The following is a 25138-nucleotide window of genomic DNA, read 5'->3' as shown; positions in this document are numbered from 1 at the left end:
CCTGCCTCCGCAGTAGCAAACTGCCGCTGTCCACACAGCAGGGGAGAAGGCTGGTCCCGAGAGCCCGCCCTGCACAGCCTCCCACCCCCTTCTCACACGCTCCTTCCTGTGCACTGACTCGGGACGAAGTCATTTCTTCGTCGAGTCAAACCTTGCCCGGTAGTCTAATAAAAAGTAATTACGTTTAACAATTAATTTTTCCATGTTGACACTTTAGTATTTCACCTAAAATATGGCACATTAAATCTTAAGTTTGGGATATTTGAACTGCCACTGTACATATTCCACTTTCGTTTCAGTCTCCGAGTTTTCCAGACTGAATTGTTATCATCTTCTACTTGAGGGGTTTTCATAGAAATTAGTTTCTTAGTTCTGCTAGTTTACGATTTAAGTTTCCTTGGAGTGGCTCTTACCTCCCCCTCCCAAAAAAAAAAAAAAAACAGAAAACCCAATTATATATAAAAATTTACTGCCAACTACTAAAATGATACCTTTCAAAACCACATCATGGAAGTATAAAATCATCTGCAAGAAGAAGGTAAAGTTAGCACTAATCTTCTCTATCCCTTCTTTGAAGCGCCTCGTTGATATTTCTTGTGTATTTCTTGTGTGAGTGTGTAGCTTACTGACCATACTGTTTATCACTGTTGACCTTCACCAGGACCAGTTGGCCAGGGACTGAGAGTGCTGGAATCCAGGGGCCCGTGGTGGTGGCGTGCTTCTAGCTGAGTGCTTGCCCTCTCCCTGCCTCTCCAGGCACAGGAGGGCGGCCCTCGTCTTGTCGCTGCCTCCCCTCCCTCTTCTTGTCTCTTTCCCGTGCCAGGAGTCACCCCTTCATGGGTCCTCCTGAGCGAGTGGCCATGCCTGCCGTCCGCCTGTCTCCCCTGTAGGCACTCGCCGAGTGTGCGCCTGCGTCCATCCTCCCCGTTTCTCTCCACGCAACAAGCGAACCTAGGAACAAGTGATCGCCCCCCCTTTCCGAAGTGATAAAACACACATGTATATTTAAAGGCCTTGGGGATGCTTGGTTTCCGTCTCGGCACACAGGAAAGCGGGTTGGTGGGGATTCCTTTAGACCACTGTCCGTCTGCTGGTGTTGAAAGGTTGAAAAGCACAGGTCTGCCTCAGTGGTTCCAAGTGCTAGTCTGTGGTGCGGTGTGTAGGCAGGTGCCAGCCTGCAGGTGGATGCCGTCCCCTGTGCTAAACTGTGCGTCAGAAACAGTGCTCCCAGGGGTAGCCTGTGACGGCATGGTTTCCCTTGCGTGAAAAGCAGCTGTGAGCAAATGCCCTTACGTGTGGGGCTGCTGGGGCGGGCGGGGCGTGAGTGTGTAAAAGTGTCAGGAGGAAGCAGGTTGCCAGCTAACGGCTGCAGAGTGCCCCTGCCCTGGCCCTCCTTGGAAAGCTCCTTCCCAAGCAGCGCTGTAGAAAATGCTCTCGCTTGCCGCCCTGCTGAGGGAGCGGTGCAGTTTTAATCCGCATTTTTATTATAAGTGAGGTATTGAGTCTTCTTTCGTGTGTGTGTGTGTGTGTGTGTGAACTGCCCATGGACTCCCTTCCCATTTTTCTTGTCGGTCTTAAAGATTTCTAGGAATACTTTAGATTTTAGAAAAACGTTGGAAGAGATCTTGTTTTCCTAAATTTCGAGGCCTGTAGTTAGAAAGACTTACCCTGCTCCAAAAATGTTCTGAACGAGCCTCTGTAAGCATGGTCAGCACAAGTGACATGACCGACTTCACAAGCAGGTCTAAAGTAGGAGAAGGGCTTTTTTTTTAATTTTATTTTCTGCCCTTTTCTGTGTATTTCAAAATCATTAAAAAATAAAGATTTATAAGAAAGAGCTGGAGGTCCCATATTTCAGCAGTAGTAGCATCTTATTTTACTGGTAAAATACCAAATGCAGGTCTTGGATACACAGAAAGTACCTTTTCCCCTTAGTTTCAAGACTTTCTGGCTGGGCTTGACCTGAAATTCAATGAATTACACACTGGAAGCATTGGAGATTAAAGATTTTGTAGATGCCAAGAACTCATATTAACAATTATGTAAATATTTAGTTTGGGATTTTAATAGTTCTAGGTAAAGGCTTTTTCCATACCATTGTTAAAATTGGTTACTTGAGAAAATTATATAGCAGTTAGCTTTGTGAGTAAACATTTTACTCGCTTGTCTTGCAAGAAGAATAGCCTTCATCATCCACAAAAATTACTTTTATTTGTAGTTCTTACTACAAATACAAATCTCCATGGACATTTTGTGAGTTTCTTTTTTTAAATCACGTTGCTTTTACATTAGGACTGGAGCGATAGCACAGCGGTAGGGCGTTTGCCTTGTACGCAGCCAACTTGGCCGACCCAAGTTCGATTCCTCCGCCCCTCTCGGAGAGCCCGGCAAGCTACCGAGAGTATCTCGCCCGCTTGGCAGAGCCTGGCAAGCTCCCCGTGATGTATTCGATATGCCAAACACAGTAACAACAAGTCTCATAATGGAGACGTTACTGGGCCCGCTCGAGCAAATCGATGAACAACGGGAGGACTGTGACTGTGACTTAAATTAAAACTGGAAATATTTTTCCAATGTTCTCTTCCATAAGAGTGATGATAGATTCCTTTTTCATTCTGTTTAATGTTTTGCTGCAGTTTTGTTTTTCTTTTTTGCCCACAATCAGTAACTTAATGATTTCTTTTTTAAAAATAGAGCAGAGGGGGCCAAGTGTTGCCTAGACGGGATTTGGTGAGTTTTAGTAAGGAAATTACACAGAGCTTAGTGCGGTGGGGGGCATGGGAGAAAGTTCTGGTAGATTTGCTAGAAACGGTGTTTTATTCCAGAGAACTGTCCTCCCATCTTACTTCATTTCTGAAGAATTGTATTTACTGGGGCTGGGGTGCATTGACTTCTACTTTGCTTGAACTCAGTTTATCACAATTACCAACCTACTTAAAGGAGTTTGTGCATATTACAGATTTTATCTTCTAATTTGGGGGATTCCGTAGTGGCTTTTTCATTGTGATGGCGACAACACAGAACATCTGAAGGTCTTGGGGAAAGGCGAGATTGCTTGGTTCTGCTCTTACAGCTCCGTGTAATTTGTAGGTGCCTTTAGCTTTCCAGTAGACCGAAAGGAGGGCAGACTTCATCCTTCGCACAGAAGCAGGCGAGCCTGCCTGGCTAAAGATCACCGGCCACGGGCCTTTTCTGAGAAGTTCCCTCCCTCTTCTCAGAGCCTCCCTCTTCCAGGGCTGTGCTAGATAAGATAAAAGGCACCGCCTGAGCCTGCTGTAATCTTTGGATTCACGCTCTGCTCTCACAAGCTGCGCTGGTGCTCCGTGAAAGCCTTGCTCGGCGCCTGCAGCCTCGGAACATCTTCCGGCTCCTTCCGGGCTCTTGCTTTCTTCTCGGTCCTGCCGTCTGTCCGGTAGTGCAGTGCATGGGGTCTCGCTTTGAATCCCGTTGCTGGCATTGTGCCTTGCAGCAGGTTGCTTGGCCTCACCCAGGCCCTGGAGCTGGCGTGCCGAGGTAAGACGGGCTGTCTCCGCAGTTCCCTCCTGCCAGGGCAGGCCAGAAGACGAACTCTCAAAGCACGCCCGTGTCCACTTGGAAATAGAGGAACGAATCCAAGAAAGGGGCACTGATTTTAAAGAGCCGTGATTCTGGCCCTATTTGTTTGTACAGATTTAGCAAGTCAGCTTCTCCGAGACTTTCTTACAAATGGGAACTCGGCTTAGCTTAACTTGGTGTCCACTGGGTTGCGTTTTCAGGGGAAAGAAGGGACAGTCTGCGGGCAGAGTGCCTCGGCCTGCTCAGGAAGATGGACATTTCTAGTCCGGGGGCAAATGTGCAAACCCCCAAGGTTGCACCTGGTTGCACCTGGTTTCTTGTCTTCTTGGGTTGCAGACGACCTCGGCTGCGAGGCAGGGAGAGGCTGGGGGAGACCCTGGATGCAGCAGGGCTTTGCAGCATTGAAACCCCTCTGCCACACAGGGGTCCTTGGAGTTCCCCCTCTCCTGTGAACACAGTTACCACTTGTTCTAACCCTAAAGTCAAGCCTTTGATTCTTCAGGGGACTGTACCTTCAAAAAAGATTCATCATCTGAAAATAATAGTCATTCTCACCATCTTCCCCTCTACCAGTATTCTAAATTTTGTTCGTTTCCTCCATACTTTAATTTTAAGTCTAGTTTAAAAAAATAGTAAAATCAAGGTATGGTTTTATTCTGAAAGAGTGACTCCTAGGCCACAGCAGGTTCCTTTTTGAAAATGACCCCTTGCCTTTCAGATAGTTTTATATTGAGTTATGAAGGCTTGGAAGACAGGCTTCTGTAAGGGGCTGAAAGTTAGCCTTCAAGACACAGTGATGGCAGTTAAAACAAAAAAAAAAAGGAAATGAGGCCCAATATTCTAATTATTAGGTCAAGAAAGGAAACTTGAAAAATTGATTCTACCAGTTGAACTTTTTCATTTCAAGATTCTGAAGTTCAAACTACTTTGTTTACTTTGAACACACAGGAAAGAACTTGTTACCTTCCTTGAAACAATATTCTATAATCTAAAAATTTAAGATCTTTGGGAATCTTAAAAGCGAATAAGCAGTTTAAAATGACCACAGTGGTATCTTTCATTGTAAATCAGACTCCGAAAAATCACCAGGAGGGGGGAAAAAAAAGATTTCCTGGGCCCCACCTCAGGGCTGTCAAATTCAGTTGGTCTTGGGTGTACTCAGCATATTTGCATTTCCAAATGTTCCCAGATGAATGGCACTGTCTTCAGACTCCAGATTTTCTCCTGTTGCACATCTGAGTCAGTGACTGTTGCCTTTCTGACCCGTCAGATAGCAGAGCTGCCTATGGCCAAGTGCTGGGTCCATGCTGACACAGCCATGAGGCTTGCTGGAGCTGTGAGAGCCAGCGAGGAGGAGGAGGAGGAGGAGGAGGAGGGTGATGGTGATGAGTCGTGGTAATCCTTCCTTTCAGGAGGGAGAGAGGGTTAGAAAGGCTAACTTCCCAGAGGTCACACGTTGGTCTCTGGAGGAACCAGTGTGTGCTGTTCCCTTTCCTGGTTACGCCCCTGTCAGGCGTGAAGATGGGGGTGAGCGGGGCTGGGGCTGTGCCCCTGCCTCGGAGAATCAGGCAGGTCAGAGGACAGGGAAAAGATGGACGAGGTGCAGGCCCAGAGCACAAGCCAGCCTCTGAAGGCCAAGATCAGCCTCCTGGAGGCAGAGAGAGAGTCCAGGGGCCCAAGTGCCTTGCAGGCAGCCCCACTCGGTGAGAGCCGAAGCATCATCGCATGCGGTCCCCGAGTGGGCTCTAGCCACAAAACCCCAAAAGCAGTCTTTGAAAGAGGGGTCTGGGGGAAGCATGTTGCTCTGCTCATTCCCCGCTGCCTCTCAGCAGGTCAGCTGCATGCACTCAGCTGTCACCTGGGAACCTGTTAGAAATGCAAATTCCATACCTAGGAATCAGAGCTCGAGGGCGAGGGCGGGCCCACACCCTGTTGTGCCCGCACTTCCAGGACCGGTGCGGGGTGTGCTTCCACCTGAGAACCCCTGCAGGGGTTGGGGGGGGGGCTCTTGAGCAGCCACCGTGGCTCTAAGGGCAGTGATTGGGTCTGTGACCAGTGGGATTCTGTTCAAGTACACGCTTAACACAAGAGATGAATGCCTTTTGGGGGACACGTAGCTTCCATATGACTCCTCTGTATGTTGCGGACTGGTTCTCCTGTTGATATAAAGAGATAGGAGCCAGTACTCGAGTTTATTTGGTCCGCATTCAAAGAAAAGTGTGCTAGCGATTATTCCTGAGTGAAGGCTTGGGCTGGAAACTTGCTAATTTTAATCGCCAAAAGGGAAGCAATAAACTCTTCTAAGAGTTTGAGGATTTGGGCATTGTTGATTTTCATATTTTGTTTGTTTGCTTTTTGTTATTAAAACTGGTGTTAAAGTTAGTATTTGAGGCATTCTTTTCAAAGGAGATGTGTTGAAAGGACCAAACATCATGAAATAACTAAAACTAACTTGGTTTTTCCTTGGCAATAGAATGCCCAGTTGAGGATTCTCAGGAAAATTCTAATCTGGAAGCAGGCTTATCAGTATCTTTCTGCGAAATTGTAGCCAATATTTGGTGACTGTACAGCTGCACAGTAACTGCCACTGAATTCTACACAGAACAAAGACTTAGGGTAATGCTGTGGTTGCAGTCACATGTAGTCATCCTTTGCACAACTCTTGACATTAAAAGCCTGATGTGTGTAACGATTTTTCATTGACCATCTATCCTTTCCATCCCAGCTACCAGGGCAACGGAAGCCCTTCTTCCTCTTAGAAATAGCGCAGGAAGTGAAGTAGTGAAGGCAGGGTGCAGAATCAGTGTGGTGACATGTCCAGAGAGGCTTGCTAGTGTCGCCCAGGGGCTGAGGGAGTTTCAGGACTCAGAAGTGCCGAGACCATCGAGTTGTTAGACCCGTACCTTCATTTTACAGATGAGTCTTCAGCGATCTCCTCGGAGTGTGCCGTAAATAAGCACCCTGCGTCTGAATTGGCGTTCCTGAGCCTTGTCCACCAGGACATTTGGGCCCAAACCCTCTGAAGAGATTCTGACTGGGCATCTCGATTTTCCTAGATGAATTGGGCTCCATGAAGAGTCAAGTTCCTATAGAAACTGTTTCAAGGCTTTATATTGATAACAGAGTATCAGATTAGCCTTTTCTGAAAACCTAGTCACTGTTCTTCAGAGTACAAGGAAAGGATATAGTTCCTCACTTCTCTTACCGTTCAATACGTATGTAACTACCAAAGAGGAAGCCTGGTCGGCTCTCTGCTTCCTTGGCGTACGAATGTTGCTGCGGCCCTGAGCCAGGGATGGATGTGCCTGTGGAGTTAGGCTGTTTCCAGGGATTTCCAGGGAAAACTGATGGGAACCGCATCCCGGCCTTAGGTGATTTTGCAAGTAGTAACTTACAGTCAGAGCCTGATGTTGAGTTCCTCGGTCACCAGCCGTGCTCACGCCGTTGGCACCCCCTGCCCTCTGAATCCTCCTTAAAAGGCAGTTCGAAAAGTCATGACATCTTGAAATTTAAAAACTAATGGGCTTTTAACATGAAAAGCATTTAGAATGTATCGTAGGTAAATGAAAACACTAAGAGCTCATTCAAAATAGATCTTCCTTAAGTGGGCTGATTTGGGAAGTCAGGGAGCTAGGACAGCCGGTAGGGGAGACAGAGGAGCCGAGAGCTCGCAAGCGGCTGATCCCTGCACACCCTCGGGAGTGAGTGGTTCCCTGAGCACACCAGGTGTGGCCACAAGACCAAAAATCAATCAGATAAGTTCACTGAATCAAGACCTGAATTAGAGAAGTAGGATTAGGAGTTACTTTTAAAAGTAGTTAATATGTCTGTCACATTGAAACTATCAAAGGTTTTTAGAAATCATCTACTTAATGAGATCCTCATTTAAAAATGAGAGCTCTAATCCAGCAGATGTGAAGAGAGACTTTTGAATTGCTATTTTTGGTCTTAAGTAAAACACAAATGTGTTATTTTAAGAGTTGGAAGAGAAGTAACTTTTTAGAATAACTTAATAAAATATTCTAATTTTTTCCAGTGCATCTGGGGGAGGTGGTGTAGCCATTGACAACAAAATAGAACAAGCAATGGTAAGTGTTTCTAGTTTTCTCATTTCTATGTTTGTTGGAATTTGGTTTTTATAAATTTGAAAAATAATAGATAGTGGTTTAGTTTAAGATGATACTTAGAACACTGAAGTGAATATTTCCCCAAATTTCAGAAAATCCCCTCATATTTTATGAAATAGCGTTATATAGAATCATTTGAAGGGAGAGAACATCGTCAGTAGGACGCATTATTCCCCTCAGCGATTTCAACATTGAAAATAGTTCAGAGATCAAAACTTCAGGGCCCAGGATATAGCTCAGTAAATACAGCATTTGCCTTTCATGTGTGAGGCGCTGACCGTAGCCCCAGTACCACAGAAAATAAAAGTGAAATAAAGACTTGGACTGGAATTTTTTGTTACCCTCTTTGACCCAGCTTTGATAGACTTCTGATGTTTATGGTTCTGATTCTAATTTTTCTGTTATCCATGATTTGTTCCCATAAAGCCCTCCTGGGCTGGGAATACAGCCAGTGGCAGAGCACAGGTCGTGTGTGAAGCCCCATTGCGACCTCTGGCTCCAAAACCGAAAACATTTATGAAGCTGCTCTACCGAGAGTATTTCGCCCGCCCGCACGGCAAGCCTGGCAAGCTGCCCGTGACGTATTCAGTATGCCAAACACACAAGTCTCACGATGGAGACGTTACTGGGCCCGCTCAAGCAAATCAGTGATCAACGGGAGGACAGTGCTGCAGTGCCGTGCTACTCTTCATATCATGTGAAAGTTTACTAAGACTTACACAAGACTATTTTTAAAAAATCAGTCTCGGACCTTTAAAAAAAGTTTTCAAAAATTGTAAGTTATTACTATGTAAGCAGTCCCGTGATTAGGTTAGCGTCAGTTTAATACCTTTTGTGATCTTGCATCAAGCTCCTGCACAGGGAGCTGGAGCAATAGCACAGCGGGGAGGGCCTTTGCCTTAAACGCGGCTGACCCGGGTTCGATTCCCAGCATCCCACATGGTCCCCTGTGCATCGCCGGGTGTGACACAAAAAGCCAAAAAAAGAAGAACAACACCTACACAGTTGGTTGTTTAACTTACGTTTTGGCAATTTAAGCAGCCTGTTAACTTTCAGAAATCACTTTAAACTTTGCAAAGAAAATCTTGGACTTGCTCCCGTGGTCTGGAGCTGTATTTTCCCTACTTTGTTTTTATGGCCCATTTAGATACAGTAGAAGCGTTAAAAGCAAAAGCAGAACCACCAGTGTAAAAAGGCTTTTTTATGGGGCTGGAGAGAGAGTCCAGCCAGTGGGGCGCTTGCCTTGCAGGAGGCCAACCCATGTTCAGTCCTTGGCATCCCACGTGGTCCCCTGAGCCCCACCAGCAGTGATGCCTGAGCATCGCCGTGTGTGGCTTGGAAACAGCCCATCCCCACCCCCCAAAAAATACGTTGTGTGTTTATAAGGTGCCAGGTGGAGTAGCACAAAACCGCAGCCCCTTTTCCTTTTGCTGGCTTGACTCAAGTTCCTCCTCTCGTTTCCCACAGGATCTGGTGAAAAGCCATTTGATGTATGCAGTAAGAGAAGAAGTGGAGGTTCTAAAGGAACAAATAAAAGAATTAGTGGAAAGAAACTCTTTACTTGAACGAGAAAACGCACTGTTGAAATCTCTGTCCAGCAACGATCAGCTCTCCCAGCTCCCCGCGCCCCAGGCCAACCCCGGCAGCACCTCCCAGCGGCCCGCAGTGCCGGCCCAGCCCCCGCCCGCGCAGCCCCCGCAGCAGCCGAATGTCTCCTCAGCCTGACGCCCGCCTGCCTCGCAGGGAGCGGACTGAACGCCCCTCTCCTCGCGTGCCACCGTGTTCTCTCCTCGTCCACGAAAGCAAGTAGCCATGCTTCGGTCGTGTGTTTGGCCTTTTCAGTATTAGACAATCATTCTCCCAGAGCTCCGCAGCTGCCCCGGGCCCCAGAGGGTCCCGTTCTGGGACCGCCGCGACGCAGGAGGCCGATGGAGCGGGTGGATTCCAGCGAGCAGGGGCTGCGTCCCCGGGCGGGCGCGGGCGTGGGGCCTCTCCGGAGCTGGCGGCTCCCCGAGCGTCCTGGGCCCGTGGGTTCCCTGAGCCCGCCGCTCCCGTTATCAGTAACAGTTCACCTACAGAGCCACTTTCTTTCAATACCAGTAACATTTGCCTACATACGTTTTCATTTATTTGTGTTTTATTTATTACAGGGCTGCTATTTTCATAATGTACATGAACAATGTCACAGAACTTTTTTAATTGTTTTGAATAATTATATCAGTCAAGGAATTGAAAGGCAGGATTGTATTTACTAGATTCAACGTTTAGGCAATAATTGAACAAAAGAAATCCTGGCCTATTTCTAACACTAACGGCAATTTCCCTTCGGTATTTATTTTCAGTAGTCAGGACCCAGCTTGAATGTAAATTTTGTATAGTGTAAGTATGAAGAACTTAGTGCAACTGTACAGGTAGTCCCCAGTTATTGTGATATAATAAATAATTGGGCTATTTTGATGAAGAAAACTTTGTTCATTTGTTTCTACTTTCTGATAGAGAAATTGCCACGATTCCTCTGCTTTTTGACATTTCGTATGACTTTTTTTTTTCGGGTGGAAATAAAAAGCTGTGAAATTGTTCAACCTACTTTGTAACCAAAGAAGCAAAGCTGTGTAATGGAGGTTTTTTTTTTCTGTTTGTTTGGGGTTTTTTTTTCTTTTTTTCTTTTTTTATATATATATATAATGCACATTCTTTATGTATTTTTATTTAGTGTTTTCTTGGTCACAATTTTCTTTGCTGTCTAGCATGATCTGCATGACCTATACTCTTTGAACCACTTTCGTACCTCATGTTTTTATCCAGCACTCTTATTGTAATATGTACTAGTCTGTGAACAATGTCAAATAAAGAAGAACGAACAGGTAGTACGGTGGGGCTGAGCTAGTGTGTACTCTGCACTAGCTGTTTAAAAAAAAAAATGAAGTGAGCCATCTTTTGTTCATTTAAAATGGTGTTTTGAATTTCGTATGCAGAAAACGTTTTGTTACATTGCAGATTTTAATGTATTTAATAAATGCAACATGCAGATTAAGTGCAGTGTATACTGAGTATTTAAATTAAAATGTACATTTCAGAAATACAGTTTCAGAAGAAAGCATCATTTTGTGTATACTAACACATTAAGTGTATGTCAGAAATTGATGTATAAATATATATTTTAACACATTTTCTGAAATTAAACTGCAGTTTTGTTGAAATGTTTGGCTCTACATGTGTTCAAAATTTGATTTGATTAGATTTGTATTTCCACAATTCAAAACATTCCTAAGATGAAAACCTATGTTATTAATGACTTCTAGTTATTAAAATTTTCAAAGTAAAATTTAAAGAATGCAGAAATGCTCAGCAATATTTGTACTCAATATTCGTAGTGTGTCAGTGATATTTTCGTAGGAAATCCTTGTCTACCCAAAGTTTTACTTGAATTCCAAGTGGTGCCTGGAGAATGCCGGCTCTTGCTCCAGCAAATCAGGAGGCTTTGGAGCCCGTCAGCTCTCCAGTAAAAGGATAAATGAGTGTTCTTTAAAATCAAGTTTAATCAGATCAGTCACAACTAAAGGCAAATTCAGGGTGTATGTGGGATTACCAGATAGTTTTTGTTTTGTTACAGGATCTGGTGGCTAGAAGCAAAATGTTGATGGTTGCTAGCATGAGAACGATGAAGGAGCTGTGTGTAGCCGTGAGGACGCAAACCGAACGGCTTGAATTAACTATAGCCACACAGATGAGATAGATGGAAGGAGAAATTTGTTTCTGTGCTGACCAAAAGGGTCCCCAGTCAGGCCCCTCCAGCACTGCTGAGTGCGGATGTAACCCTGGTGGAGAAAAACGAAGATTGGAGAAAGGTTGGGGCTTTCGGTGAATTTTGATTCTGGAGATAGGAAAAACATTTTACAATGATGACTAGACCAGTCTATAGTGGAAATTAAAAGCAATTAATTGCTACTACTTTTTTTGTTTTAATTCCCACAATGGAGAAAACGGTTCTATAGAAAAATCAGTGGCAGTTCCTAAAGGTTGAAACTTAGAGTTCTAGTAAGTAACCTATGAATTGCAAATTAATGTGACAATTTGCTGTTTAGTCTAAATAGCAAGACCTAATGTAGAAAGGCAAGCTTTCTTCCTCTGTACTTCTAGAAAATAATTTGAGTATCTCAAGAGCCTTAAATATAAGCTTTCAGTTTAATGGTGAGAAGAAACTCAACTTACGGTGCAATGTTCAAAAAATGCAAAATTTTAATTGTGCCTGTCCTCTGTGCTCCTGTCCCCCCTCTCCTGTGTCCTTTGCCCCCATCCCCCACCCCACCCCACGGCCACACCATGCTGTGAATGGCAGTCCTCTCCGTGCCGGACTCGGAAGGCAGGACAAGCTGCGGTGCTTTTTGAGCGTTGGTAGTTGTATTTGGAAACAAGTAAGCATACGCCAATGATGATTTGTTTAGAGTCTAATAAATGTCAATTTTTGCCTTGGAGATTTCCGGTCTCTTCTCTAGCTCCTTCTAGCCATAGTGCTTGTTTATCGAGATGCCAGTTTGCTGGGGGCCAGTGCCCACTGGCCATGGTGACATCAGGGTTTTCTGTTGGGTGACTTGAACCAACCAGAATACCAGAGATGGAAAATGTTTCTGACTCTCAGCTGTCTGCATTTCCACCCGATGTTTCCCCCAGAAAAAATTGATTTCAGGTGCAAATCTCAACATGGGAAGGTCCTAAGTGTGCAATTTAATTCACTCTTAGGGGTCCAGGATGGGCTGGAGCGATAGCACAGCAGGTAGGGTGTTGCCTTGCACGCGGCCGACCCGGGTTCGATTCCTCCACCCCTCTCAGCGAGCCCGGCAAGCTACCGAGAGTATCCCACCCGCACAGCAGAGCCTGGCAAGCTCCCTGTGGCGTATTCGATATGCCAAAAACAGTAACCACAAGTCTCACAATGGAGACGTTACTGGTGCCTGCTTGAGCAAATCGAAGAATAGCGGGAGGACAGTGTTACAGTGCACAGTGCAGGTCCAGGATAGCCGGTGTTCCATTTCTACTTCTAAGCTGAGCCGATGAAGGCAGCGGTGCTCCAGCAGCAGGTCCCTGGCCATGAGTTCACAAAGAACTCAGACATTTCCAAAATACGGGGTAGGTGGCAGAGGGGGGTGGCGCGGCTCCTTAAAGACATTGAAATTCCTGTATTTCGTGGAAATGCATCTTTGTCAGACTAGAAAATAATCAGCCTTTTTTCTGGAGTCAAACACCCACGGCAGTCGGCAGTCACCACTGTGTTTCTCAGAGCAGCTTCATTGCTCCGCAGCGAGGCGCGGTGACTTCTCAGTTCTGACCCTCAGCACCCAGGTCCTGAGTCAGGACCTGCACTGTAGCACTTAGAAGCCCTGGGGTAGCCAGGCCAGCAGACCCGGCCGTCATGAGCACTCTGTTAGGTGCCATCAGGCAGCTGCAGTCCAAGAGGGCACTGACTCCCGGAAGCCCCACGGGACCGGGTTACCTCCCCCCCGGCCCCGCCAGGGTAACTGCACACAAACGGTGCCACGGAGTGCCGTCAGATGGATGTGTACATATTTCAGAAAACATCATCCCAGTGCAGTTTGAGGTGGCATTTAGGAAGAACAAACCAGAGAGGGTTCGCTGGCAGAGTTGAGGCAAACTGGTGACGGTCCTGAGGACGGGATGGTCGTGGGTCTTGGCGATCAGCTTTTCCCCACCACGTTGCATTGAGTGGCCCCTGGCCACATCAGGTGCTCATACTGTCAAGGAACCCCAGCGTTGGGGAGCTTCCTACCGGCCCTAGATCCATGCAAGCTTTTGTTCCTTATTGAAGTGATTTCGAGAATTTGAGAAAGCGTGGGGACGGGAGCCAGAGGTGTGGGAAAGATTCCCGAGGGTGATACTTGATGAAGTCTGGGTCAGTTCAGCTGTAAACATTCGGGCTTTGGGTGACAGCTGGGATTAGGGTGGCCGGAAGCTGCGTTGTCCCATGCCTGGCTTGTCAGGCTCTCCCTTGTCTCCCTAGAAAGGGGAGGGGGCAGTTTCTGGTATCTGTCAGAATTGGTGTCGGGTTTTATTCAGCCTTTCGTCCTTGACACAGGCTGGTTCAGAGCTCACGCAGGTGTATTCTGCCCGGAAATACCCTTCCTGAACCAAATGGACTTTTTCTCCCATCTCCCCGGGCACAAACCTAGAACTCTGCGTTCCTGTCCCAGTAGACAGGACTATTTTCCGGTCTTCTGTCCCTGCCCAGTGCTGCTGAGTTTCTTCCTAGCAGTGTCGATTTTCAGGTGACCCTCCCGGTAGTCTGTTTGCCTGGCCTTCCCTCTGTCGAGTCTGTCTAGAGCAGCTCTGAGCCAAGTCACAGTTTCTGCAGGAAGACCTGCTCTTTCCATGCAGTCTGGATCGGGGAAGGATCCGGAGCTGGACTGCGGCTGCTGTCGTGGTTTGCGCAGCAGGGACAACTGCAGTGCCACACAGTGAGAAATGGCAGTGACTACTAACCGCAGGTGAGAGGTCATAACTCTCTTCTGTTGTAATGCCGTTCTAGAAGCTGGTCTTGGGCACAGTTGGGGTCCACTTGGCAGGTTCCACCCACATGCCTGGACAGTGTCTTTAGCTTGGTTTCTCCTAGTAAATGAGGTGGGTGGGATGGCGGCAGCCCACTTTGGCTGAGTAATAAACAGACCGCCTGGTTTAGGATCTGGGAGAGGCCAGGACCATCCCCTTTGAATGCAGGAGGGAGAAGTCAGCTCACCTGCATCCTAAAAATACCCGAACGATGATGCCACCTTGCCACTTGCCCAGAGAGAAAGGTGCCTTAACCTTTTTCTTCACCCATGGCTCACCTCAACTGTTGCTCCCTTCGGTGAGAAAATGTGGTCCAGGTCAAGTGCCACAGATAAGCTTCTAAAGAGCCCCCCCCCCTCAGAAAGTGTGGGGCCAGTAAGGAAGACTTCCCCCCAGCCAAGGGCCTGAGGTTTGGCCAGGTCAGCATCTAATTCATCGCTCTGACTTAGCCTGTAATTTAACCAACTGATGGGAGAAAGGGGAAAATATCACAGCAGGTAGGGCGTTTGCCTTGCATACCGACCCAGGTTCGATTCTTAAATCCCTCTCAGAGAGCCTGGCAAGCTCCCCATGGCATATTCGATATGCCAAAAACAGTTAAAACAAGTCTCACAATGGAGACGTTACTGGTGCCCGCTCGAGAAAATCCATGTACAACGGGAGGACATTGCTACAGACTGGCCAGCCATACACTGACTATACTTCCCTTTCCCCGTCCCTGCTGGATGTGTGACTAGATATATATATAGTCTGCTGGACCTCACATCCCTTATTTAAATAAAGGCAAAAGTGTCATATTGTTTGTTCCAAGCATTAGTCTGGCTTTGGGGACCTGCTGTCATTTTCTGAATGAGCGGTTTCTATAAATTGCCAGTAGCAGAGCTTAATCACGTGACGCCCTCAGACACTGCCAGAAAGCAATTGGAGCTCACCAAAAGCTTTAAGAGCAACTTCTAGAAAAGGGGCGGGGGGGAGGGGAGATTGGTAAGAAGTCTCCCTTCTCTGCATAAGTCTTGTGAAGTGTCTCCTGAAACAACGACAGAAAAAGGAATTTACACATTTTTTGATGCTCTGTAGATAGTATGTGACTTTTCGATCAAGTGTAAGTAGTTGGGATACGCATGTCCTCGGTCCTCTCAGGAGCAACCCACTCCTCATCTTGGCTGACAAAAACCAGCCACGATTCAATGAAGCAAGGTAAGAAAAACTCAGGTGCCAGGTTCTAGAAGTCTCCAAGAACTGAGAATTCAGAAGCAAACAAATCTGAAGTTACACAAATGACAATTTCAAGAGGGAAAGGGTGGATTGTTCAAAAATTGGTATTTCAGGGGCTGGAGTGATAGCACAGCGGATAGGGCGTTTGCCTTGCACGCGGCCCACCCAGGTTCGATTCCCAGGATCCCATATGGTCCCCCAAGCACGGCCAGGAGTAATTCCTGAGTGCATGAACCAGGAGTAACCCCTGTGCATCGCTGGGTGTGACCCCCAAATTGGTATTACAGCAACACAGAAGCATTTGGAAGGAAACAGTTGAGCTCTCCCTCTCTCTCACTCACACACACACACACACACATTCACTCTGGATAGAACAACAGGATGATCACGTAGACTTTAATGTGTCTTAGAAAAGGAAAGCTTCCCCATTCCCCACTTTTTCCCCGAGAAAATGCCCCTAAGCAGAACCTTTTACAAACGGATTAGGAAGAGATTTCAACCTCAGCCACATGACAGTAACACCTTTGAGAACATTAAGAAGCACCTCAGATCCTGTCAGCAAACAATCAGATGCCTCTAAATGGAGGGCAGGAAGGGTGTGGGAGAACTGGAAGCACCCCACCCCACTCCCCCGAAGCGGATCGGTTGGCACTCATGTCCACAGTGACCCAGCAATGCCAGTTTTCGATGAAAGACATTTGCGCCTGGTTCCCTAGGTGGCTTATCCAGCAACACCAAACACCTTTGTCTGGGGAGAGAGGCTGAGCATGACACCCCAAAACACTAACTAGGGATCTGAGAAGTAGGGTGAGTGACCTCCTCCATGCTGACCTTGGAAAGCAGATGTGCCTTTTCTTGTTGAGCTGGGGACGAAACCGTTAGTGTCGCACCCGGGGACTCGTCAGCCACACACCGACTCTAGCTTTCCCTTTGCCCGTCCCTGCTGGATGTATGACAAACGCAGTGAGACGGCCTCTGGGTTTGGGAAGGGGCGTGCCTTGGCTTTCACTGTACCACTGGATGTTCCTGGGGCTGCATCCCTGTATCCTTTGTGTCATGGCTAACGAATAAACTGGAAATGAAAGGAAGCGAGGAGGTGTTTTCTTCTTGCCTGCGTGGGTCTCCCCTGTGTCTCTGGCACCGGCTCTCCATCTGTCCCGTTTCTTTGGCTTGTGCTTGATGCCCCGCCAGGCCTGGAATCATCCGGTGCTGGTCTTCGCATAGCTCCCTCAGCGCCTTCCTGACTCTGCTGGCAATGGCAAATTCTCATCTTTATTTTTTTTCTTTGAACCATGGAATCGTGCAGCACTGTTTCCACAGGCCACAGATGTATACCCAGTGATTCGTCAGGGCCCTTCATTCCCTTCCCTATCTGTGCCGCTGCAGGAACACCGGGATGGGTGTGACCTTTTGTGCTTGTGCCTTTGTAGCTGACTAGAGGGATCTCTAGATGCTTTTGGCAGCTTAAGATCATTTTCTTGGGGCTGGAGCGATAGGACAGCGGGTAGGGCATTTGCCTTGCACGTGGCAGACCCGGGTTCAATTCCCAGCGTCCCATATGGTCCCCTGAGCTCCGTCAGGAGGAATTTCTGAGTGCAGAGCCAGGAGTAACCCCTGTGCATCGCCGGGTGTGACCCAAAAAGCAAAAAAAAAAGGCGGGGGGAGGAAATATCATTTTCTTTAAAATAATAATAACTATTTATTTGAGCTCCGCAACTCTGTTTGATACATTGCGACTGTCTGGCATGGCCTCTTGAGTCTCCTTTAACCTGTGGGTGCCCCTCCCCCGCTCCCTTTTTTTCTTGAAATTCTTTCCAACTCCCAGGTGTTTGTCTTCTGGCCTTTCCCAAGCCTGAGGACCAGGTGCCCGCCATAGAGGACTGAGTAGCCAGATGGAGCCTGAGGCCTGGTTCATCCCAACTCACTTTTTGTCAATTATGATTCTTTTGCAAGGGTGCACACGCATCTACTCAGGAGTCCCTGATCCTCCGTTTTAAGGTTTTTGTGCCTGTCTATTTTTTGCCACACTGATACTATTGCCTGTGCTCATCCACCGACAGGTGGCACTCGTCTTTCTCCCACACACATCGGTGGGAAAACTTCTCTAAAGAGCAGCTTCACCAAGTGCACCGTGGTCCATGACCTTGAGGCAGCATCCTGTGAGGAAGGGTCCCGGCCTCGTGCGGCTGACCCTGGTTCAATCCTTGGCATGCCCTCTGGTCCCCCCATTCCCTGTAGGGGTGATCCCTGAGCACAGAGCAGGAGTAAGTCCTGAGCACCTCATAGTGGCACCAACCCCGCCTTCCCCACAGAGCGCACTGAGCACTAGAAAAGAGTCAGTAAGGGGGTCTGACATGGGTATCTGGGAAGAGGGGGCTGAGCTGATGGGGCTCCAGGGAGAAGCCAGGAAACAATACGCACTCCCCAAAAGTCGAATTCACCAAACTTGACTGTCACATGAGCGTGTCTGGGTCTGGGGGCACCTAGAGGGACTTTTGGGGGAGCAGGCCACACCGTGGGTGCTGGACTTGGGGCGCTTCCTTTCCATGTGGGGACTGGGGTGCTGCTGTTACAGTCACGTGTCACTCGCCCGACAGGACACTGTGTCTCATCTTTGCCGCCAGTGCCCCGCCTGGACACGGACGCAACCTGGAGCTACCGGCAGAACCAGAACCCCTGGCTAAGGCCTTGATCTCTTCCTCCACCCTCATTCCACTTGTCCCCTAGTTCCCAGGGCTGGTGAGAACCTCCCTGGGGACGCCTGAGAGGTGCCTCCCTCAAGCAATGGCCCCTTTTCAACCAGGCAGGGGGTCCCCAGTCTGTCCAGGTGACAACACCAGCGAACCCGCCAGCCCCTTTGCTCCAGCCTGCGGGGTGGTCGTGCCCCTGCAGAGAAGCAGGGACTGGAGGCAAGGCTGGGGGCCCCAACCCTGCCCATGCAGCGACACACAGGGGTGGAGGGCAAAAGGCATCTGGATTCTGAAAGCTTCAGGCAAACCCTCCCCACGAGCAGGAGCACCCCAAGGTGCCGACGGAGGTCAGCCTGCACCAGGGTCCCGGGCTGATCCTCCTCCCCTTTGCCTCTGAGCTGGGAAGAGAGGTTCTGTGAGATGGGTCCTCCCACCCCCTGACGCATTCAAGGACGGTCTGGGGAGGGGGTGAGGTCACTTCCCAGTTCCAGCATCTTCCCTCTGGACTTGGACAACACGTGATCACAGCGTGGGGGGAGGGGGGATACCGGATGTGGCCCCCACAGTCATTTGGGTCCTCTTGGGGTTCTGTTTGTTTGTTTTTGCCTTTTGGGTCACACCCAGCGATGCACAGGGGTTCCTCCTGGTTCTGCACTCATGAATTACTCCTGGCAGTGCTCAGGGGACCATACGGGATGCTGGGAATCGAACCCCGGTCTGGCGCGCGTGCAAGGCAAACGCCCTACCCGCTGTGTGCTCTCGTTCCAGCCCTGCTCCTCTTGGTTTTTACTATTTTAATTCGTGGACCACTCCAGTGGTGTCGGAGGGGGAGCGTGTGGTGCCAGGGAACAAACCGCCCCCCAGACCCCAAGCAGCATGTAAAGCCTGCGCTCCGGCCCTGGGACCATCTCACACGCACGGAGGCCTGGGGACATGGCTTCTTCCGCTCGGAGATCCGTGGGTGTTGCTCTCTCTCTCGTTCATCTCATCCCCGGTGAGTGGCGATCGACCGTCGAAATGCAGCAGGATTTCTTCACCTGGCATCTGATCAGTATGCGGGCTGCTTCCTGCCTGAGGTGGTCGGGGAAAGGGCGGCGGACACATTCGCACCCGAGTCTTTGTCCGGATGCACTGCCATCGCGTCTCCTAAATCAATAACTCAGAATGATTCATGGACTAGATGTAGGGTCAGCTTCATTTTATTTTATGGGGTTTGGGAATCAACCCAGCAGTGCCCAGGGGACCATTTGTGGTGCCGGGGATCGAACTGGGCTGGCCATGTGCGAAGTCAGCACCTTGAAGCTCTGTTCTCTCTCTCCAGCCTCTCAACTTGTTTTTTAAAACGGTCCCATGTTGGGGCTGGAGTGATAGCACAGCGGGTAGGGCGTTTGCCTTGCATGTGGCCGACCCGGGTTCGATTCCCAGCGTCCCATATGGTCCCCCGGGCACCGCTAGGGGTAATTCCTGAGTGCATGAGCCAGGAGTAACCCCTGTGCATTGCCGGGTGTGACCCAAAAAGAAAAAAAAAAGGTCCCATGTTTTCCAGGGTGCTCCCATCTAGCATTGCAGCTGGTCCACCTTCTCGAGAGAACTTAGTCTTGTCTCTCTAATTTTTTTTTTTAGAATGGGGGAGAAGGGGCCACCCCTGGCAGTGCCCAGGGCTTCCCCTGGCTCTGAGCTTGGGGATTACTTCTCACCGTGCTTGGGTGACCATATGGGGTGCTGGGGATCAAGCCTGGTTTAGCCTCGTGCAAGATAAGCACCCCTCCACTCTTTAATTTTTTATTTTAAAGTGGAGATAGATCTCACTGGGAACTTGATTGGCATTTCCCTTATAAAAAAGTCATGGCGCACATCTTTTCATATGCTTATTGGCATTAATGTATCTCGTAAGTGCGTAGAATATCTATCCAAATCCCGTGTCTACTTTTAATTAGGTTCTTTGATTTCTTACTGCCTAATTTTAATATGACTTTGAAAAGTCTGTCCACAATCTTGCATACAATATAAGTACAGATATTTCCTCTGGCCCATGATCTGCCTTTTTACTTGGAGCAGAAAGTTCTCATTTGAAGAAGCACGATTTACAAAGTGTTCTTTTGTTTTGCCTCTGTTTTATAGTTAGTCAAAAATGAAATCATTACTTACGCCCAAATCATGAAGATCTTCTTCTTTGTTCTTTTCTAGAATGATGTTCATTTCACTTTTAGACTTAGCTGTCATCCAAATAGAGTCAAAGTTTGTATCAGATAAGAGTTGGAGTATACTTTCTATATGTGGACGTTGTGTTTGTTTGTTTTCATTGAACCACACTGAGATAGTCACAAAGTTGTTGAGGATTGTGTTTCAGACATGTAATGTCCCAACACCGTCGTTTCACCGGTGCACATTTCCCACCGCCAGTGCCCCCCGTTTCCCTCCCATCACCCACCCTCACAGCCTGTCCCTGTGGCAGGTACTACCCCCACCCTTTCCTTTCGGGCAATATGGTTTGCTCTATGAATACTGAAAGGTTATTATGTATATCTCTTTACCTACTTTCAACACTCAGTTCTTGTCCAGAGTGATCATTTCTATTACTGTCAAACGGTTTCTTCTATATCCTAATTGCCTTGTGCCCCGCCTCCAAGCGCGTGCGCGCGCACACACACACACACACACACACACACACACACACATACACATCACACTTATGGCAAACTTCTCTATAAGGATTTTGATTGGAAGTGTTAGCCTTTCAGTACTGGGTCACCTTCGCACCCTTGTCGAGAAGTGGCTGCTCACGAAACACCTCTACGATGTATGCAAACCCATTTCCGTGCACCTGTAACGTGGCACCCAACAGGCCAACACTCTGCTCACTTGAGTTCTGTAGCTTTTCATCCAGACTCCCAATGGGGCCATTAACATCAGCTATGAAAAAGTATTCATCATGTGCATGTGTGCGTGTGTGTGTGTGTGTGTGTGTGTGTGTGTGTGTGTGTGTGTGATACGCCCTGTGACGGAAGGGGTCTCGTCCAAGTTTGGGTCCTGCCTTGCCCACACCTTGACTCTGAACGAGATTGATCAGTAGGCAAATGAGTGGATGCATGGAAAAGATGGATGGAGTGGAGAGATGGGATGGATGGATGAATATTGAGTGGTTGAGTGGATGGGTGGAAGGAAGAACAGGAGGGATAGGAGGGATTGATGAAGGAATGGGATGGATGGAGGGAGGGAGGGACAGATGGGCTCTAGCTATGAGTGGGTGGGTGGAGCGGATCCATAGACAGAACGCACTGGATGGATGATGGAATGGCTGGCTGGAGGGACAGATGCAAGGACGGAGGTTAGGTGGAAGAGGTGCACACCTGGATGCATGGATAGAACTGACATGGGATTTCAGCTAATGGACAGATGGACATGATGGGTGCATGAAGGGACCATGGATGGATGGTACGTGGATGTAAGTATTTGTTTCTGATTAGAAGTGCCTCAGCCTCTCCTTAAATGTTTATTGATGTTTCTATAGGAATTTGATTGTTGTTCCTATGGATGAGCCGACTGTAAGTTGGTTTCAATCAACATAGCACAGTTCAAGTTTTAGTTTTCCAGAACATTCTGTGAGATTTCCTCCGTCAAATATTACGAAAACCGAATCTTTTTCTCACATTTCAGACAAACTCTATCTCCAAAGTGCTCTCCCACCCCTCCCAGCTCCTTCTCGACAATATCTCTGCAGACTCAAGTCTCTGCCTTCCAGACGCAGGGCGGTGGAGCGAGCAGCCCAAGGCCACACAACGGGCTTCCAGACACGCAAGTCTCTGTGCTCTGAGGCTCTTGTAAAGTGAAGCGGACTCCGTGGGCCGCGGCTCAGCCCGAGCAGCCCCGAAGTGGTGCTGGCGGAGATGGAAAGAGCGTGGCCAGGACGCCACGGGCTGAACTTTGCTGTGATGTCACCACCCCGGAGTCCTGCCTGTCCCAAGGACAGGCTGCACAGGACCCTGAGGCGGCCCGTGCCTGGCCTCATGGAAGTGTGGCCCCTCCGTGGGCCCCAATCCCGCGTTTCACTGCGCCCAGTTCCTGGTAAATAAGAGACGTGAGCAGCAGACAAGGACCATTTCCCTCCTCCAGGCTCCAGGGGCAGAAACTTGGGGATCCCTCCAAGGCAGGCAGCAGGGGCTGCTCGAACCCTTTGTTCCTTCCCACAGGGACATCCTACGCTCGTCCAGGAGCTGCCACACACAGGCAAACCAGGATTTGCTATCAATCACACGCCCCCCAGATAGAAAGAAACGAGAAACCCAATAACTTCGAAAAATAAAAGAAAGACATAGGGCTCCCTCCCGCTGGAGTAGAAATGTCTCCCAGGGAGTCACTGAGTCAGTCAGTGATGGTTGGAGGGATCGCTCAGGATGGGACGTGCGTGCTGAAAGTAGATGAAGGCCCAAACACGATGACCTCTCAGTATTGCAAACCACAATGCCCAAAGGGGGCGGGGAGAGAGAGAGAGAGAGAGAGAGAGAGAGAGAGAGAGAGAGAGAGAGAGAGATCTCCCCTCCACCTTCCCGAAAAGACTGAGCTCCTCCTCAAATTACGAAGAGGAAACTTTTGCAGGCCCTATGATTCTCGACTGGGAAAACCTTTCAAGTTTGGCGGACCAAGAAATCTCCACTTTAGTACTCAGCTTGGGGATGGGAGAGAAGACTCAAGCTTTGCATACAAGAGGCCCCAGTTACCTCCCTTGCACTGCAGGGTTTCAGAGCACCAAGCAAGACCCCCACACACTCACCCAGCACAAAGCTGAGCACCCATGGGTGTGGCATGACCTCTACTTCTCCACCCCCCCAAAAAAAAATCAAATTGAGCTTTGGCACAGGGGTAAGGACTCAAAAGGCACATGACTGACAAATGGGGCCCCAGGTTTGACTCCCGGCCCACATGTCCCCCCAAGTATCACCAAATCCCCCCCACCCTCCACTCCCCACCACCCCAGCCCTGCTTGGCCAACAACAGTCAGTAATGGTTTTTTTTCGTTTTGGGTTTGTTTTTGGTTTTGTTTTTGTCTTTTGACTTTCTGGGTCACACCAGTGGTGCTCAGGGGTTATTCTCCTGGCTCTGTGCTCAGGAATCACTCCTGGTGGAGCTTAGAGGAACATATGGGATGCCGGAGATCGAACCCGGGTTGGCCACATGCAAGGCAAGCACCCTCCTCGCTGGACTACCGCTCCACCCTCCCCCGCAGAGTCAAGTAATGTTGGGAATGTCCCTGGGGGCCCCTGAGCCCTTCTTGAGAGGACCCTGCCCCCACCCCCACACCAAATCCTAAAATTAAACTTTTAAGTTTGCAAGTAAAGGCAACCACTCTGGGGGCAGAGAGACGGGCCAACAGGGAAGGCCCTTGCCTTACACGCAGCCAAGCCCAGTTTGATCCCGGAACCACGGATGGTCCCCTGAGGCCTCCAGCAGCGACCCCTGGGCACAGAGCCCGGAGTAAGCCCTGAGCACTGCCGGGTGTGAAACAAATAGAGTAAGGTAGAGAAGCCCCACTTCCCAGCTTGGAGAGGGGGTGCTGGAGGCAAAGCCACTGGGGTCAAAACGAGCACCCCGCGGTGCATTCCCAAGACAGACCCCCCAGCCTCAGGACCCCCACCCTCCCACCCCGTTGTCTCTGGCTCTGCTTCCTCTTTTTTTTTTTTTTTCTGTTTCTGCTCTTTCTTCGCCTCTTTCAGCCACCCCCGTTGCTAAATTAACTGCTGGGAGGAAGCTGCTCCTCTGGTTCAGTGTCTTGGCAGCCTGGGGTGCGGCTCAGCCGCGGAGCAGACCCTCGTCTCTGTGAGGCCCTGGGTTCCATCCCCAGCTCTGCCCCCAACAATAATGATAAAAGAAACACCCAGGGCGTGCCTTGCCTGCAGCCCATCTGGGTTCGAGACTCTCCTTTTAAACGCCCTTGACATGAAGATATACTGGTCCCCTTGGAGAAACTGTGTTTGTTTTGAGTGTGTGCACAGCCTTTTAGTTGTTACAGATTTTTTTTTAATTTTATGTTTTATTTTTATTGAATCACCTTGAGATACACAGTTACAAATTTTTGTGATTGGGTTTCAGCCATACAATGTCCCAACACCCATCCTCCACCAGTGTATATTTCCCACCACCAATGTCCCCAGTTTCTCTCCTCCCCACCCCCCACCCCCCCACCACCATCCCACCCGCCTCTTTGGCAGGAACTTTTCTTCTTTCTCTCTCTGTCCTTTGGGGCATTATGGTTTGCAGTACAGGTACTGAGAGGCCATGTGTACAGTCTTTAAGTCACTGTGTCGCCTTGGAAGGGAACAGTTTGCTCACAAGAGGGGAAAAAAAATTCCTCTGCCCAGATTTAGGTTAAGGAATTGTTCAAATTCCAAGTAAGGCCAGCCGAAGACAAAAGGCAGACTTTAGTTTTGTGTTATCTCCACCTGGTGGATAGAAATCAGAACACATTCAATCATTGTATAACTGAAACCCAAGCACAAAAATTTATAAGTCTAACTGTACCTCATATCGCCCGATCTGCCTATTGTCTGTCATCTACAAGCTGTTCACTCGAGTCATCCTGAATAGGATTGGCAGAACACTAGATGAAGGACAACCATGCGAGCAAGCAGGGTTCCGCAAAGGATTCAGCACCATCGACCATATCCACACGGTAACCAAGCTCATTGAGGTTTCTCGGGAGTTCAAGATGCCGCTCTGCTTAACGTTCATTGATTTAAAGAAGGCCTTTGATTCTGTTGAGACGGAAGCGGTCATTGAAGCCCTAGCCAATCAGGGCATTCAAGCCCAATACATCAGGATCCTCCATGAGCTGTATTGCGGATTCACTACCAGGATCTCACCATTCTACAAAGAAGTGATCGTTGATGTCAAGAGAGGGGTGCGGCAGGGTGATACCATTTCACCGAAACTCTTCAGTGCCACCCTCGAGAACATCATGCGACGACTGGAATGGGAAGGAATGGGAGTGAAGAT

The 25138-nt window shown here is 48.6% G+C and overlaps 2 protein-coding genes across 2 annotated transcripts in view; one reads left to right on the top strand and one right to left on the bottom strand.

Moving 5' to 3' along the window:
• TSC22D2 (TSC22 domain family member 2) overlaps nucleotides 1-12157 on the top strand; it is a 45548-nt gene extending 33391 nt beyond the window's left edge. Inside the window, exons 3-4 of the mRNA XM_056122058.1 lie at nucleotides 7592-7643; nucleotides 9150-12157. Of these exons, the coding sequence (XP_055978033.1) occupies nucleotides 7592-7643; nucleotides 9150-9407 (310 nt within the window). The 3' untranslated portion in view covers nucleotides 9408-12157. The remainder of the gene's footprint in view (nucleotides 1-7591; nucleotides 7644-9149) is intronic.
• SIAH2 (siah E3 ubiquitin protein ligase 2) overlaps nucleotides 1-25138 on the bottom strand; it is a 636369-nt gene that overhangs the window by 451783 nt on the left and 159448 nt on the right. The gene's annotated exons all lie outside the window — the stretch shown is intronic.

Source organism: Sorex fumeus, unplaced genomic scaffold, assembly GCF_029834395.1.
Source record: "Sorex fumeus unplaced genomic scaffold, SorFum_2.1 ptg000044l, whole genome shotgun sequence".
Lineage (NCBI taxonomy): Eukaryota > Metazoa > Chordata > Mammalia > Eulipotyphla > Soricidae > Sorex > Sorex fumeus.
The sequence above is the reverse complement of the archived record's forward strand: the minus strand, read 5'-3'. Positions and strand labels throughout refer to the sequence as shown.